Source organism: Anser anser (assembly GCF_964211835.1).
Source record: "Anser anser genome assembly, chromosome: 13".
In the NCBI taxonomy this organism is placed as follows: domain Eukaryota; kingdom Metazoa; phylum Chordata; class Aves; order Anseriformes; family Anatidae; genus Anser; species Anser anser.
The window spans coordinates 129,839-145,224 of NC_139734.1; the positions used below are offsets into that span (position 1 = coordinate 129,839).

Consider the following 15,386-nt stretch of genomic DNA (forward strand, 5'->3'; position numbering starts at 1 on the left):
TTGATTTTAGATATTTTCAAAGACTGCAGGTTTATACAACATATCCATAGCATGAATGTAGGCATGCTTGGAAAAGAAGATCCACAGATAAATATTAGCCAGGTTTGACTACTACATTTGACTACTAATACTACACTACTTTTGTCATACCCGATAAGGTTCCGTTCTTCGCTGCCTTGATCTTACAGCTGCACCACCATAGGCCGTCTTTCCGGGGTAAAATGGAGAAAACCCAAGCTGGTTTTGCTTAAAAACAGATGTGCTTCCACGTGCCTACGGAAACACAGTACGATAGGTGGATAGAAAAACAGGTACACATTCAAACTGATTAAAAGAAATACTGTGCAGTACTTACAGGACACAGTCCTCCAAAAGCAGATAAACCGAATGCGGGTTTCTTAGAGCTAGCTGCAGAATGCTGCGAGAGGGAATGAGTTCTTTCAGCTCCTGCGGGCAAGAGCAGTGATGATGAAGTATTTTTTAAAACTGCAACATCTGCCAAAATGACGTATGCTAGATGTAAATGCCTCTCGTACGTACAGAACTTTAACAATAAAGATCACACTAATTCAAGTTCTTCAATACAGAAAAATAAGCATGACTTCAGCTTCCTTAAATAGATCAACTTCACGTACAGACTGAAAACCAAGTATCACCTACAAACTTGAAAACTGTTCACAGAGCTGCAAGTAGTTTTCAGCAATCTTACCAAGTTAATACTGTGCTTCCAATGCAGATATTTTTTTCCTTCAGGCTAAGATAAAAGAGGACCGCATAAACATCAGTGCATTTGTACGGACAAAGCTTTTTTCTGTGTTGGTAAAAGGCTGGAGGCCAGCACAGATCATAATCGCACAGGTTTTAAACCTGGAAGATTCCCCAAAGGCTGCTCTAAGAGTTAACGATCTTCTGCCCATGTATGTTTTACGAAGACACACCAGAAAGTTCTAGTGCACTCAGGTTATATTGCTAAAGCCCAGCAACTCTACTCTACTACTCAGCTGTACAAAAGTTCTCTGGAAAACCTGCTGAGCACACGTCAGTCCCTGTCTATATGGGGGACTAGAAAAAGCTGCAAACCTGCTGTTCGCCCTTTCAGCGAGAAGACCTACGTACCAACCTACATCGACACGATGCTTATTTTTTATTTTAAAATGGTGTGCTTTCCTCAATGAATTTGGCAAAAGACATGAAAGTATTGACAGCTGAAGCCTTCTACCAAGAAAGGTCAAAAAACAGCCTATAGCTTATGTCAGAGTAGTTTCTTTATCTTCTCTTGCTGAAACACAGGAAAACATCTCGTGTTCCTATTTGTCACCTGCACTTATTCACATTTAACCAGCTGTCTGTTAGATATTCTGAGTCACTCTTCCTTCTAGACAATCAGCCTAGTTGTCAAGCTACGGCAAGTCAGCCTGATTTCCTACCGTCCCAGTTCAAAATTTACATATAACCTAGCTGAATGTGTATATTTCAGCATTGACTCTTTCTAACATCAGGGTATCATAAACGTATTCCAAAGCACGCTTCTATTAAAAAGGTGATAGGATTATATACTTCTAAAACACTAAAAATTCAATTTAATTCTCGCATCCAAAGTTGACATTCACCTATTTTATTTACTAAGGTGATGTGGAATATTAAAGAACGCAAGGTACTTCACATTAAAAAAAAAGTCAATTAAACAGAGAACACAAAAATCACCTTCATCAGATGCTCTAGAGGAGGAATCACTGGTTGTTGAGATGTTATCATCGTCTTGTTGAGAGGTAGAATCTTCTATTTCTTTTATGAAGGACAGCCTAGGACTGCCAATGCCAAATATAGAAGATGTCGAGGGCTGACAAGGTGGGACAGGAGAATCCAGCATGGTATAATTCAGACGGCTCCGATGAAGAGAGGGCCTTGTTAACACAACTGGGAAGTTCAGTGCTGATCTACTTGTGGATGGTTCTAGACAAGAACAGGGAGATAATTAGCTTTGCTATAGACAAGCTCACAGAAGCCAAAACCTGTTTCCTATCGACAGCCATGCTATTGCCAAGTTCTAAGCGCAAAAAGAGAGAAGCCAAATTTAACTTCTTCCTCACCCAGATACGGTTGCATCTAACTGTCTGGCTACAACAACAACACTGCTTGCGATACACAGTATTAATGTTGCATCCAGAAGTAGTTAACTATGAGGTTTTACAACACCACATTCTGACCCCGTGCTCAAATGCTCTAACGCTGACTTGGCCGTTCACTAAATCAAACATATATACTCCTTCTCCCATGTACAGCTTGCAATAAGCTTTACAAAATTTGAGATTACACGGTAAATTACAGATAACACTGCAGCTTCCATAATATTGGAACAAAGGTTACATTAATCTGAATACACAACATGAAAATGAACGTTTGCAGTACTTTTTTCCCAAGTTCTTCCATATCAGCTCACGTTAGAGGCAAAACATCATCTCCTACCCATTAACTATTGGGATTTTGACCCAAGGGACAAGGATGTTGACCCAAGTAACCAGATGAGCATTTTTCCCTCTTGAAGCAAAGGGTCTGCAAACAATGCCAGTGGCCTGGAATAGGTGGCCTTGAAGTCTATCTTGCTAAATGAATGGAACTATTCATGGGTATTTTGCCTGATGAAAGCCTACTGTCTCTCCCAGGAATCTGGGCAATTCAAATGACTTTGAGCCACTATCCTCTTGATACTTGAACTGAAGCTTAAACTAGTTAGTTCAATCTTCATAACCACTGCAGTACCACTAATTAGCTCTCCAAACCATGAGCAGATTTTTAGGACAGCACCGTTTGAGATACAGAAAGTTCTTCAGGCGGAAGGCCACCCAATATAGGCTCCAGCACACTGATACCTCAGAACTGAAGAAACACATTGGTTTCAAAATGTAGTAATAATTAAAAAAAATAATCTTATTCTTAAGCATAGTAAGCAACACCCACGGACAGCAACATAAGCTGCAAAAGGTTCCAGGGTGTCCACCTGCTCCTGATCTCCTGGAGTTAGCAAGCTTGCAGTGCAGCTGTTCTTACTGAAAGCTCCTTTCACGCAGTTACATAGGAAAGCCAACATGTGTTCCTCAGTCACGAAGACCTTCTCTATTCTTTTCTCCAAACTCATTCCCAAGCTACAGCTACACAGAAAGCCATCAATCTCCTTGTTTACAATTAGATGAGATTGGAGGCAAAGATATTTCCTCCTTATTTTTTGATTCTGCCAACAACAGAAGCAACTGACTTTCCACATTATCTATGGTTACCTACGCACGCTCAGACAAAACTTCTTTACTTATTAAAAGCTGACTTCCCCAAAACAGCTAATTTAAGAGAAACTCAAATAAGAATAGATGCAAATTTATACAACAGGACTACAGGAACAGTGAGAGGCACTGGATATAAGACAAATTAATCTTTCATGAGGTAAAGGAGTTGCAAACCTCGTTGCCAACGGTCAAATACCTTTTCAAAGACACCCCCTCCCCCCGCGTAGACCTTAAAATTATTGAATATTTTAAGGATAATAATCTCATAAACCACATCCGTGCACAAGTTCCCCAGTTCACCATCAAGTTAACAAGGAACTTTACTAAATTGATCAAAGCCCAGAACAAAAAAAAACAAAACAAAACAAACAAACTCAGGACACGAGACGGAATTTTCCTCTGCCATTCTAGCATCTAGTCTTTTGTTTCGAAGACTGCAAAACAAATTAATTTTTTTAATTGCCTTAGGCAATTAGACAGATTTTCATTCCATATCTTTTAAAAGATGGAAAATGCAACCCAGCACACTTGCAAATGACTTATTTTCAGCATTTAGCACCTGGCTAATAGAGTACCTAAAGTTAACTGATGCCTTCCAAGAGCATAAGATGTATGCTTCGTAACTGTGTATACAGTTTAAAGCTAAGACGGTTTCACAAACAGTTGTTTCGACTTTTTTGATTGTTTGTTTTTTTTTTTCATTCTGTCAAAACCCTCATTCCAATTTCCTTTTGAAATTCAGATTCAAAACTAGAAATCTGTGAATAAATACAGATGGCCAGAATTCCAAATGATTTTTCACATACCTCGTCTACTAATTCCTGCTGGTTCAGGCGTGAATCTCTCATCGATTATGGTATCTTCATCTGAATAATCGTGGTGATAGTTTACCGGAGTCTCCTCCTGGTTTGCAGATTCATTTCTGTCTACACACTCCTCCTCACGCTTATTGAAATACTTCTGCAGCCAGGCCGGTACAATATTTTTCACAGTTTCTGTCATTCTGCTAATTAATCCCTGCTTGAAAGAAAAAACACTTGTTTAATTACAGAAACGCAGTCAACAGCATATGCTGGGATACCACCTTCCACGGACCTTGAAGACAGATATTATACAGCAAATATTCAGAAGACGACGACGAGGTTGATCCCTGGCATAGGATCGCTACACTTCTGGTAAACCTAAATTCACCTAAGATTGATTTACAACTACCTATCACTGTCTGCACTTCCAAGTGACCTTGGCAAGGTTCAAAGTTTTGAAACCTCTGCCAAAATTCACCAGCAGGTCGTCAATCTGCAAGGCTATCAGGAAACTCTACGCCTGAACAGCTCCTGACCTACAGACTTGTTCCAGGACTCTTCCTCTTCGCACCCTCACGTGAAAACCAACTAAACCAGAAGTTCAGCAATTATCTACTGCGACAGTCAGGACCATACTACCCATTAAAATCAGTGAATCTAAATATTTTCAATTTTAGTAATGCTGAATTGCAGTGACTATACGCACAAAAACCAGTTCTGCTCTCAACAGTCAGGCTAACCCAGAAGATGTCCTGGAAGAAACACAGCTATAGCTATAGCACCAGCACCTCCTCTTGCAAGAGCCTTCTAAAGCTGTTGCTGTATTTTGTAGAAGACTGACTCTGCGGCATACATCGGGTACGATCGGAGAATTCCCACCTGACCGAAAGCCCCAGGAACTACGGTTAAATAAAAGATACATTAATATAAATGAATATAATTAATAATAAAAATTAATAATAAAAATTAATATCCAGAAAGCTGACAATCATGAGCTAGGCATCCTGCTAATCATCCCTCCTGCAGGCAGGGGGAAAAAAAAAAGGTAAATTAGATCCAGGACTAGTTCCCAGGAACTTTGAAGCTGCTAACTATACTGTCTACAGTGCCCAGGCACCTTCAGAGCTTAATGGTAAGAGACAGAGGGTTTGGTGGGCTGTAATTACGATCACAAGCACACAAAACACATCTATTTAAGTATTTCTAAGAATCGACTTATCGACTAAAGTTGTAGGGGGAAGGATGAGAAAAACAGCGGGGTAGGGATCAGAACCAGAGGTATAACCTCACAAAATCGCATCGGTCGCTTTCGTGCCTCCCCAACTGCATCACTGAGAGACAATTAACATTAAGCCACAGAACCTTCTGCAGAGTGGACATGATATTGAAAATAAACTGAAATTAATTGACAAATGCTCTAAGCAAGCTATCTGCTCAAAGCTCGTCCTTTTACGTTATGAACATTTGCACGATTCGTCTGGTTACAAAGCTAACTGCTATAATAAATGCACACATGTAACACCTATCAGTTTGTCTATTTATCAAATCATTAAAACTCTTCCCCGATAAGTTACTGTTAATTTGATCTGCGCTGGATGTGCAGCAGCCATTCTCTGTGCAGAATCCCCCAGATATCCCCACGCACGTGTTTGCTCTGGCACACTCTTTAAATAAACCTACTGGAAAACACGCAGAGATAACAGACAATGGAAAAGTTAGAAAACCATCTCCACTGATTATTTTCAATCCACGTGTAAGGTTTATCAGTTAGCTACACAGTGTCGGCACACGCAAGCTATGGCACTTTCAACATTAATGCACTGTTCAAGCCAGAGGTTTCAACGGTTGCTCTGTAAGCGTGGGGAATGTTTGCATTGCCCTTCCAGGCCAGCTTTAGATGGACAAGATTGATTGTCAATATGTGGTATAAGGGACTTGGCATTTCTGCAAGTGATAAAAACCTAATTGAGCAGCTATCCATGCGTAGCGCTCCCTTGGTTTTGCATATGATAATCAATCCCCTCAGCTACGTTGCTCATTTAATAGCGGAGAGGTTTTGGCTGAACAAACATGTGCAGAGGGCATCTCCAGAGCATCTCCCTGGGCGTCCTGACATTTCTTAGCAAAGAGCTGCTGGGAGGGATCTCGGCGCGTCCCCCCTCCAGCACGGGGATTTTCACACCCCGAATTGACGGACCGCTTTCACCATCAACCTGCTGTACCCTACAGCACAAACGAGAAGCAAAGCCTGGCAGGTAACGTTCAGAGAATTGATGATGGGCTGAGGAGGGGTGCAGGGAGCGGGGAAAGCCCTGGGGGTGGCACTGGGGGTCCTGAGGGCAGCGGGCTGGGGGTGAAGGGGAGGGGGAGGAGGGGGGTAATGGGCTGGGTAGAGGGGTAAGGGGGTAAGTAAGGGGCTGAGGGGGTAACTGAGGGGGTTAGGAAGGGGCTGAGGGGGTAACTGAGGGGGTTAGGAAGGGGCTGAGGGGGTAACTAAGGGGGTAACTAAACGGTTGAGGGGGTAACTAAGGGGGTAACTAAGCCGTTGAGGGGGTAACTAAGGGGGTAACTAAGCGGTCGAGGGGGTAACTAAGGGGGTAAGGAGGTGGGTAGGGGGTAACTAAGGGGATAAAGGGGCGGGTAAGGTAAGGGGGTAAGTAAGGGGGTAACTGGCGGGCTGAGGGGGAAGGGCCCGCTGTGGGGGGGCCGCTCCTCACCCGCTTGCTCCTGGCACAGGGGGGCTTCGCGGCGCCCAAACGGTGGCGCCGCCTCTTCACCTTGCCGCCGGCCGCTCCTCCTCCTCCTCCTCCTCCTCCTGCTCCTCCTCCTCCTGATCGGGCTCCTGGGCTGCCGCCCGGCGCCCCGCCGCCACCGGCCCTGCCACCGCCGGCCATGCCGCTGCCGGTCGCGCCGCTACCGGTCGCGCCGCCCGAGGCCATACCGCCCCCCCCCCGCGTTCGGTGCCGTCACGGGGCCCCCCCGCCCCCCGCCGCCACGCGCCGCGGGGCCTGCCCTGCCCCTCGTGGGAATAAAAATGTTGTTTTTGCAGAGTTACGTTGTTTAAAGGTAAGGAATGGGGTATCGAGGTGTGCTTGCAGCGATAAGAACGCTTAGCAGGCGACCTTGTAAAATGCAGACAACCAGACTCCGTAGAACAATTCGGGGAAAATCACGGTGTTGAGTCAAGTCAGGTAAGTGAAGAACCATTACCGCTTCAACCAGTAAAAAAGTCGAAAGAAATTCGAAATTTAACAGGCCGGCAACTGAAGGCCATGCATTGTCTGGGAAGCATCAGACAGATTGTGAGCCTGGATCACCCCCTCAGTGGGGAAACAGGGGAGGGTCCCGTCATCAAAAAGTATATAAACTGGGTTTTGGAACCAGCAGGGGCGCTCCTGCTCGTGGGACGCCCGCCACTGCGATCGCGAATAAATTCCTGCTTCGCTGAGCTCCTCGCCTGAGCCCAAGTTATTGGCTACGGAGTGTTTCTCACAATCTGGGGGCTCGTCCGGGAGCCAGTCGCCTACTGGGGAGCCCCACCGCCGCAGCAGCAGGAAGGCATGCCCCGCTGATTTCAGCGGTCCTGTGCATCGACGGCGGCGGTTCTGCGGAGAGCTGACAGAGGGCCCGAGACTGATGAAAGAGGCAGGATCCGTGAAGGAGTGGGGAAGGGAAGAAGGCAGGCACTCCGGCTTTGAGAATTGATCCGGTAACTCTGTGCACAGACCAAGGTAAGAAATAGGAAGTATTGCCTTGGGGGTCGGGTGAGACTCTGTGTGCCGTGTGATTGAGACGTACTTTTGTACGGAGCGAGTGTGGAGTCCTGATCCGCGGTTCCGCAGCTCCGCGAGGGGCGCGGCCGGAGACGGACGAAGCGTGAGATAAGGGAGAGAAAGGAAGAGTCTCGGGAAATGTGGTGTATGGTAAGCCCTTGCACGGGGAAGTGCTTGGCAATACACCAGGGAAATTTGGTGTGCGGTAGTCCTCGCACGGACGGGACGCCCGCCACTGCGATCGCGAATAAATTCCTGCTTCGCCGAGCTCCTCGCCTGAGCCCAAGTTATTGGCTACGGAGTGTTTCTCACACCCTCCCCCTCCCTCCCTCGCGCGCCCCCTCCCCTCACGGGAACGCGCGCCCCCCCCTCCCGCTGCCGCTCCCGTTCCTCGCCCCGCCCCGGTCCCGTCCCGGTCCCGCCGCCCTCCCGCTCCCGCCCTCAGGACCCGGCCGCCATAATGAACCCCGGCCCGGCCACCGTAAGCACGGGGCTAGGAGTCACCTCCAGAGCCTCCCCGCGCCGTGGCGCCGACCGCTGGTGTGCCGCAGCACCGCGCCGGGCGTGGGACGGCGCCCCGAGCCCACAGTGCTCGTCAGAAAAGCCCCGCACCGACAACCGATACCCCCGCACCGACAACCAACAGCCCCCACGCCGACAACCAACGCACAAGCAGTGTTTTAGGCCGGATTCGTGGCCCCGTTGGTCCGGGAGGCAGTCGTCACGCTAAATTCTACCCCACGGCAGGGGAACGATGGGCATCGTGACAGATCGCCGCCCCAGAAAATAAACACATAAATAAAGAATAATAACGATAACGGGACATGAATCGTGCCCTTAATAACAGACATTGGGCAGTGAAATCACCGACTTCTGCAACAATACGTGCTCAGGGAACTGACTAAAACCCCTCCTGCATCGGCCATGTAATAGCTAGGCAAACATCACATAATACTTCCCTCCCTCATGTACACCAAACCTATTAAGGCAACCATAGTAGTGTGATAACGTGATTTTTCTCCTCCAGATCAGCGTCAAAGGCAGCTACGCTAGGTTTGCTCATAAGTTCAAACGCTGCTTTATTTATTTATTTGAATGCCATTTTTCTTATTTAGAAGGATTTCCATAGGGTGACAGGCCTTTAATGACACTCACGACTCAGAAACATTTGCCGATGCAGTCAAACGGTGTCTATTAACGCGAGGCACTGAAGTTAATTGGTATTAGAAATGAGCCAAAACGAAAGGCAAGTATCTGCGTGTCCAGCAGAATGACAGCGATCATCACCATTTGATCAATCTTCCCCCCACTCTCTGTTGCAGCTAGGTACAACGAAAAGAGTTTATGAAATCATTACGGGACATTCTTGTAGAAAACTTCCTCAAGCTTGGAAGAAAAAAAAACATTTCAGCTAAGTAAAACAGAAAATAACTGGAAGAAGTGAAGTATGGCGGTGTTGGAAAAGTTGCTTCAAAGACTTGTTTAATTAAAAAGAAGGAAAAAAGCAAGTCCCTACTGCAATCCCATCTTTGTCAAACTGATGGCGGGCACCAGTACGATGTGTTCAGCTAACACAGGCTGGAAGTTGTAACTGCAGCTGTGAAGTTTACCCAGTAAAAAGACTCCGCAAAGCATTCTAGCAGTTCCGATGCAATCACTGCTTCCTGAATTTGTGACTCACGGTTAACACGGCAGTACAGGAAGAAGTCTGGCATTCACTGTGCTCTTACGGTAAAGAATCTGCCCTGCGCACACCATCCCAAGCCAGGTATGCGCTCCTAACAGGAAAGGACGATAGGCTGATAAGTCTCAGCAGAGGGAAAAAGACATCAGAGAACTACTTTATAACAGCAGCACGCGGGCTGCAACCAACGTTCTCTTCCTCTCATCATTTTCATTTCTGTGGACTCCAAGAGAATACACTCCCAACATTTTTCAGCTCTGGAGAACAAACAGCCCAACCAATCTCATTCACTGAACTACAAAACTGGTATTTTCGCTATCTAGTCCGGAAAAGGAGGCGCACGTCTCTAACGTACAGTGTAGAGACCTTGTTAATAGGCAAAGTCTGCATAAAATAGGTGGCCACAGCCTGATTTTCTGACGTTCAGGGCCTTGGGTCACACACCACCACAGCATCAGACTTAATGAAGTCACCAATCTATGTGGGCCTCTCGTTACACAGGTCACATGTTATGGACCAACCTCTCAAAGGCCAAAAACCAGCACTGATACTGCCGGGCCAACACACATCTGTAGCATCCCATTTCTGGGTGACAACACAATGAATGTTTCCACAAAGTACTCGATGCAACCTAACTACTGTGTTTGGTGATGCAAAGCAAGCCGTGTCAAAGCAGCGTAGCACCCAGGCACATTCCTGGAAGATGTTTTGCTGCTCACATTGAAGAAAATAGATAAAAAAATCCTGTGCAGTTTGCACTTCTGAGCTCAAGTACCACAGCTATGCACTGCAATTGAAGTGGCATCAAACCTTGTAAGGTTTTGAAGCTTCAGCACTGCCATCCAAATTCAAGGAGGCTGCATCTATTATCTTGAATTTGCCCCAGCTCAGTCCCCTGAAACAATTCCATAGACACGTACAAGCAACCCTTTTCACACCCAGATTCTTTGCTTCATCTATTCCACCTCTACCTTGTGTCATATTCTTATTAATCTGCCCCTCAAAAGACTCCCTGGCTCACACAAAGAAGCAACCCAACAAATCCCTGTTCCCAGCCACGTTGCTTTCATGCTTTGGGAAGAGTTAACTGCAACAGCTCTAACTGTGATGCCACCTCACCCCCTCCACCTATGTGAGGTTCTTTGCCTTCTGTCTCCTCCTACATGTACACCTGCACTAGAACCAGGAAGAATGTGCTTCCTACAATACTCCAAGAGCCTCTTCTGTTTCAGGATGTCATCATTTCAATTCAGGACTGAAAGTATTCCTAGCAAAAACCCAACAGCTAATAGCTAACAGAAGCAGTTGCTGGTGATCAGCTACAAGTAACCTGGAAGTACTGAGGAGTCACAAAAGAGAATTTGCATTACATTTAAGAACAGCATGCAGCTTAGGACCACTGCTTTCACTGACTACACTAAGCCATAAAAAAGAATTGGATTCTTACCTGCCATCACAGCAATTATGGTTTATGTTGCCCCCAAAACACACACGGCAGTACCAGAACTGTGTCAACTAGCTTTAACAGCTTCCCCAGCTATTAAGTACAGTAATTTCTGCTTCCTTTTTTTTCTTGGAGGAATATTCTTTTGTTTCCAGCCTCACTTACTTATTATACACACTGTTAATTAGCAACTATTTCTCCATACTCATAGGGTTATGGAGTCCCTATGACTGGAAAAGACTCTGTACCCTTCAAGATAAGAACAGCATAAAGGCAGCAACTCGCAAGACTGCTCTAGCTTAAAGCAAAGCTTTCCTCATTGCTCTCATCTCCTTTGACTTGAGTGCTGTCATCCTTCTACCAGAGCTTTAAAAACTTCATTACCACGAATGAAGGAAGACCAGAGCAATCAGAGAGGGTAGCAGAGGGTATAACTTAAGGAGCTGTTACTAGGATTTTTTTGTTGTTCCTGGTGGACTATTTTTCTCCTTGCCAGCAAGGAGGGAAAACCAGCAAGTTGTTTTCTCCAAGATTTTTTTTTTTTAGGTTTAAGAACACGGATTATGTTGTAGCAATTTCTTCGCTGTAAAGCGTCAGCTGAGAAGTCTAACAGTAAGAAGGGCAAGGGAAAACTGAATGCTGATGCAGAGAGTGCCAGCAGACATCATCCTCATTCCACGGGATGTTTGTAGCTATGGCAGTTGAAGTCTACACTTCCATATGCTTAACATACCCTATTTATAAGCCAATTTTAGCTGACCTAGCATGTATCAGTAGTACAGTTAGAGCCAGCAGCCTGCAGGAAAAAGTGGGCACAGGTGTTTCCATAGCAAGGCCTGTGAGTGTCTCCCATACATACTTCCAGTCTAAGCAAGCACATGAAAGGCTTGGCTTGTCGCTTACCTAAGGAACCAGGAAAACAAGGGGAAGCTAGATTTTGCTTGTGTCCTAATGCCCATATAAAAATAAAGACAGATGAAATACCCTTACTACCTTGTTAAATTCCATAAGCCGGAAGAGAACGTGCTGCACACAGGTACAAGTAAAATCCCTTGCTGGCAGGTTTGCAGAAACAAATTTTTTATTTACACAGGCAAGTCTATCTTTAGACCCCATTTACCTCTTTACATTTCTCGAATATTTACATGACTTCATGATGCTCCAAGAAGGGAGTGATGAACAAAAAGATTACAGAAACTGTCAAAAGCATAGCAAAAAAAACCCAACCTATCATTGTGCTTTAAAACTTATGAGCTAGAATAATGTAGAAGAAATGTAGTTTTAGCACTTTGGTCCTAACGGTCATGCTCTAGAAGACGCTTAAATAGCAGAGGGGATTTCAGAAGTGACCGTATCCAGAGGTTGCCAGTGACAATTCATGAGTGAATCGTAGAGTTCTTCGCTTGTCTCCGTGAATTGTCTGTTCATTTCATCAACATCCAAGTAGAGCTGTGGATCTGAAAATAAAAGCCTGGTAAGTCCAAGTATCAAATCTGAGGCATGCGCACAAAAAAACTTCACGTGAAATGGCTAACAAAATGTATTTTAAGCTAAGTGTAATAAGCTATTAGATCTACTAATTTTAGTGAGGTATTTAGTCCTCTAAAATTTTGAGCCTCACAACTCCAACTTTTGGGAATTTGTATATTAGAAGGCTGGGACTAGAACTGTCTTTCAAGATAAAGACAAAGACAATGTTTAAGATAGTAAAGATAACGTTTACGGATAATCAGCCATGAAACCCTCCCAAGAGTCATTTAATTCACTTCTACGGCAATACACGTTACATAGGATAGTTTCTAAACACTAACACAAAATGCCTCCACGTGAGGAACTTTGCAAACCTTCCAGGACACAAATATGTTTTGTACCGTATTTGTAAGTGCAAGCTGAATCCTCCTTTTGGAATCTGCAACATAAGCTTTTACCTCAGGGTGGAGAACAAAGCTTTTGCATATTACTGAGTTTCTAATATAAAATCTGTTTAGCGGAACCAATACAAAGAACAAAATTCTGTCTTAGACCATTTTCAAATGGGAATGAAGGCACAGGTACAAGAAACCTGCTGCGAAGCATTGACAGTGTCCCGTTTTACTTGATGCGGTCAGTGTATGCTGTATCAGCTTTAAAACCCCAGCTGATTGCAGATCAACCCCACAGAGGTTTGACCTCAGCTGAATTTTCAAGATGTTCTTCATCCAGTAGAGGTTGGCTTGTATTGTTAAAAGGCACAAGTATGGCTAAACTCAAGTGACAATGACAGAACCCTTATTACCGTCAGTAATTAGGTCATCACCGATTGCAGTCATAACTGAAGATTCCTGAAAGACAGAAAAGGCTAAGTTTAATCATAACTCATTTCAGAAAGCATCACAGATTCAAAGTGCTGCAGTCTCAACCCATTCCTTCTTCCTACAACTACAAGGATAGATGGCATTTTATCTACTTATTTTTAGAAGAAAGCCAATATTACAGTACAGGTTGGAAGGGACCTCCGGAGGTCACAACTAATACATTGACCACGATAAGACCACTTACAACAACTGTTTAATTTGCTTTAAGCAAAGCAAATCAGAAGAACAGGAACAGAAGAAGCGTACGCAATTATGCTGTCAAAACCATTCTTTGGTATGCGTGAACAAATAATGGTGTATAAATCACTAATTCTATGGATTTACTATTTAAGCACTTAAATACAAACACCTCTGAATGGAATCTGCTCTTTTAACTTCACACTAAGCAGAAAGCATGTTTTCAACTTCGGATTCTTTTTGCTGATTCACACAAATCTGTACAACATATTATCTGTGAAATATTTTCTTTACAGCAAGCGTGCACTATCTTTACCTCAAAAACAGCTGGAGCCATTAAAGAATCTCCTAAAGAGCAGTCTCCAACAGCTTGCATGCTGTCATAGGGAGCATAGGAGCTGTAGTTGTAGTCAGCGTAAGCATCGTAACTCCTCTGCGAGTGGTAGTTCTGGTAATCTTGGCAATAAGCATTATAGTTGTATGACTGGTACCGCTGCAATTCTGCTTTCAGTCTGAAACATGAGAAGTTGCATACAGTCAGAGAACAGAAACTGTAAACCCAGTTCTGAACTTAAACAATTTGTCAGCTTACATACTTCAAAACTTAAAAGGAAGCTTTCCTAAACAGTCACCTAAGTGACAGCTTAAGTCACAGCTCAAAACCTCATTTCTATAGAAGCAAGCATCCTCACCTTTGCCAATACCAGAAGGAATTGTTCTCATGGATTAACTCCAGAGCCTTGACATGGTTACCTGTACACATCAAGTATTTTTAGCGTTGGCATAAGCAAGCTGCTGCTAAGTCTCTGTGCTTTGCTAAAGATTGATTTAAGACCAGAGACATTTATCAAGCACAGCTGCTTTAAAGATGCAGTCTTAACCCTTCTATCTTTTGTTTGGTTAATTACTAGATCTTATTTCCAGAAAGAAGTGAATGGAGTCAGATTATCCATTTCAAAGAAGCATCTGACGCTGCCTGTCAGTTTGCCATGTCTACCTCCACCTGCTCAGTTTTTTTGTTTGTTTAAAGTCCATTAAACATTCAACAGCTGCCAACTATACCGCTCAGGTGAAGTCAGTCTTGCTTAACAACACAATCGCGATTCTCCAGCGTGACGCCTTATTATTAGTGGGAGAATTACAAAATACACTGGTTCTTAAGAAGAAAGGGCCAGCTGATTAGCTTTCACTACTTTCCCTTTCAAGATTTTCTCAGGGGCAGCTTCAGACTAATGACAAGAACCAAGACAAGTGCTATCTGTACTAAAACTGAGGTACACTGCATAAAGAACATTCAGATAACCCAGCTGCATATTCAAAAAAATCCGCTGTTTAGACTTGTCTTCACTGATTCTGTACAGGCAGACCTCCTGTGGTTGCAGTGCCCAGTTTCTCTGACTTGAATTGGGGATGCAGAGAAGTGAGTTCTATGCTTTTGGGGAAGAATACAAGCTGAAGGCATTCTGAAATAGCTTCCAAACTAAGCAAACATGAGGGACAAACTAATCCAATGGCTGGGTATTTCAATGCTAAGAGAGCACGGTACTCAGCCATTCAGAAACGTATTACTGATGTGTATTTTAATACCTACATTTGTTTCAATACTGCAAAGCTACACAAGTTCTAATAAAGAGGTAATCCATTGTCTTGTTACTGTAGTAAACAAACAGAAGATACATCATCTTAGGTCTTCTGCTTCCAACTGCACTCTTCCTACATACAGTTGTGTAGGGAAGGAAAATCTGAAAATACTGTTGACGTTCTTCTGGATAGCCGAAGCAAGAAAACATGTTTGTGGCTTATTCTTGTTTTCAAAATAAAACAATATTAATTTAATCAAAAAATTTTGGCAAAGAAGTTTGGACAGTGCTCT

At 44.1% G+C, this 15,386-nt stretch overlaps 2 protein-coding genes across 2 annotated transcripts in view; both read right to left on the minus strand.

Annotated features, from left to right (window-relative positions):
• LOC310880677 (nuclear pore complex protein Nup153-like) overlaps positions 1-6,873 on the minus strand; it is a 30,419-nt gene extending 23,546 nt beyond the window's left edge. The window contains exons 1-5 of the mRNA XM_083796862.1: positions 6,799-6,873; positions 4,085-4,295; positions 1,705-1,953; positions 356-447; positions 151-273 (exon numbers count right to left, since the gene is read on the minus strand). Coding sequence (XP_083652988.1) covers positions 151-273; positions 356-447; positions 1,705-1,953; positions 4,085-4,280 — 660 coding nt within the window. The 5' untranslated portion in view covers positions 4,281-4,295; positions 6,799-6,873. The remainder of the gene's footprint in view (positions 1-150; positions 274-355; positions 448-1,704; positions 1,954-4,084; positions 4,296-6,798) is intronic.
• A 5,172-nt stretch (positions 6,874-12,045) lies between these two features.
• On the minus strand, positions 12,046-14,078 carry LOC310880678 (uncharacterized protein C6orf52). The gene is made up of 3 exons (XM_083796863.1): positions 13,830-14,078; positions 13,258-13,303; positions 12,046-12,439 (listed from the first exon to the last, which is right to left on the minus strand). Exons 1-3 carry the CDS (start codon positions 13,887-13,889, stop codon positions 12,303-12,305), a joined length of 243 nt encoding a protein of 80 aa, XP_083652989.1. The 5' UTR covers positions 13,890-14,078; the 3' UTR covers positions 12,046-12,302.
• Positions 14,079-15,386: the final 1,308 nt, after the last annotated feature.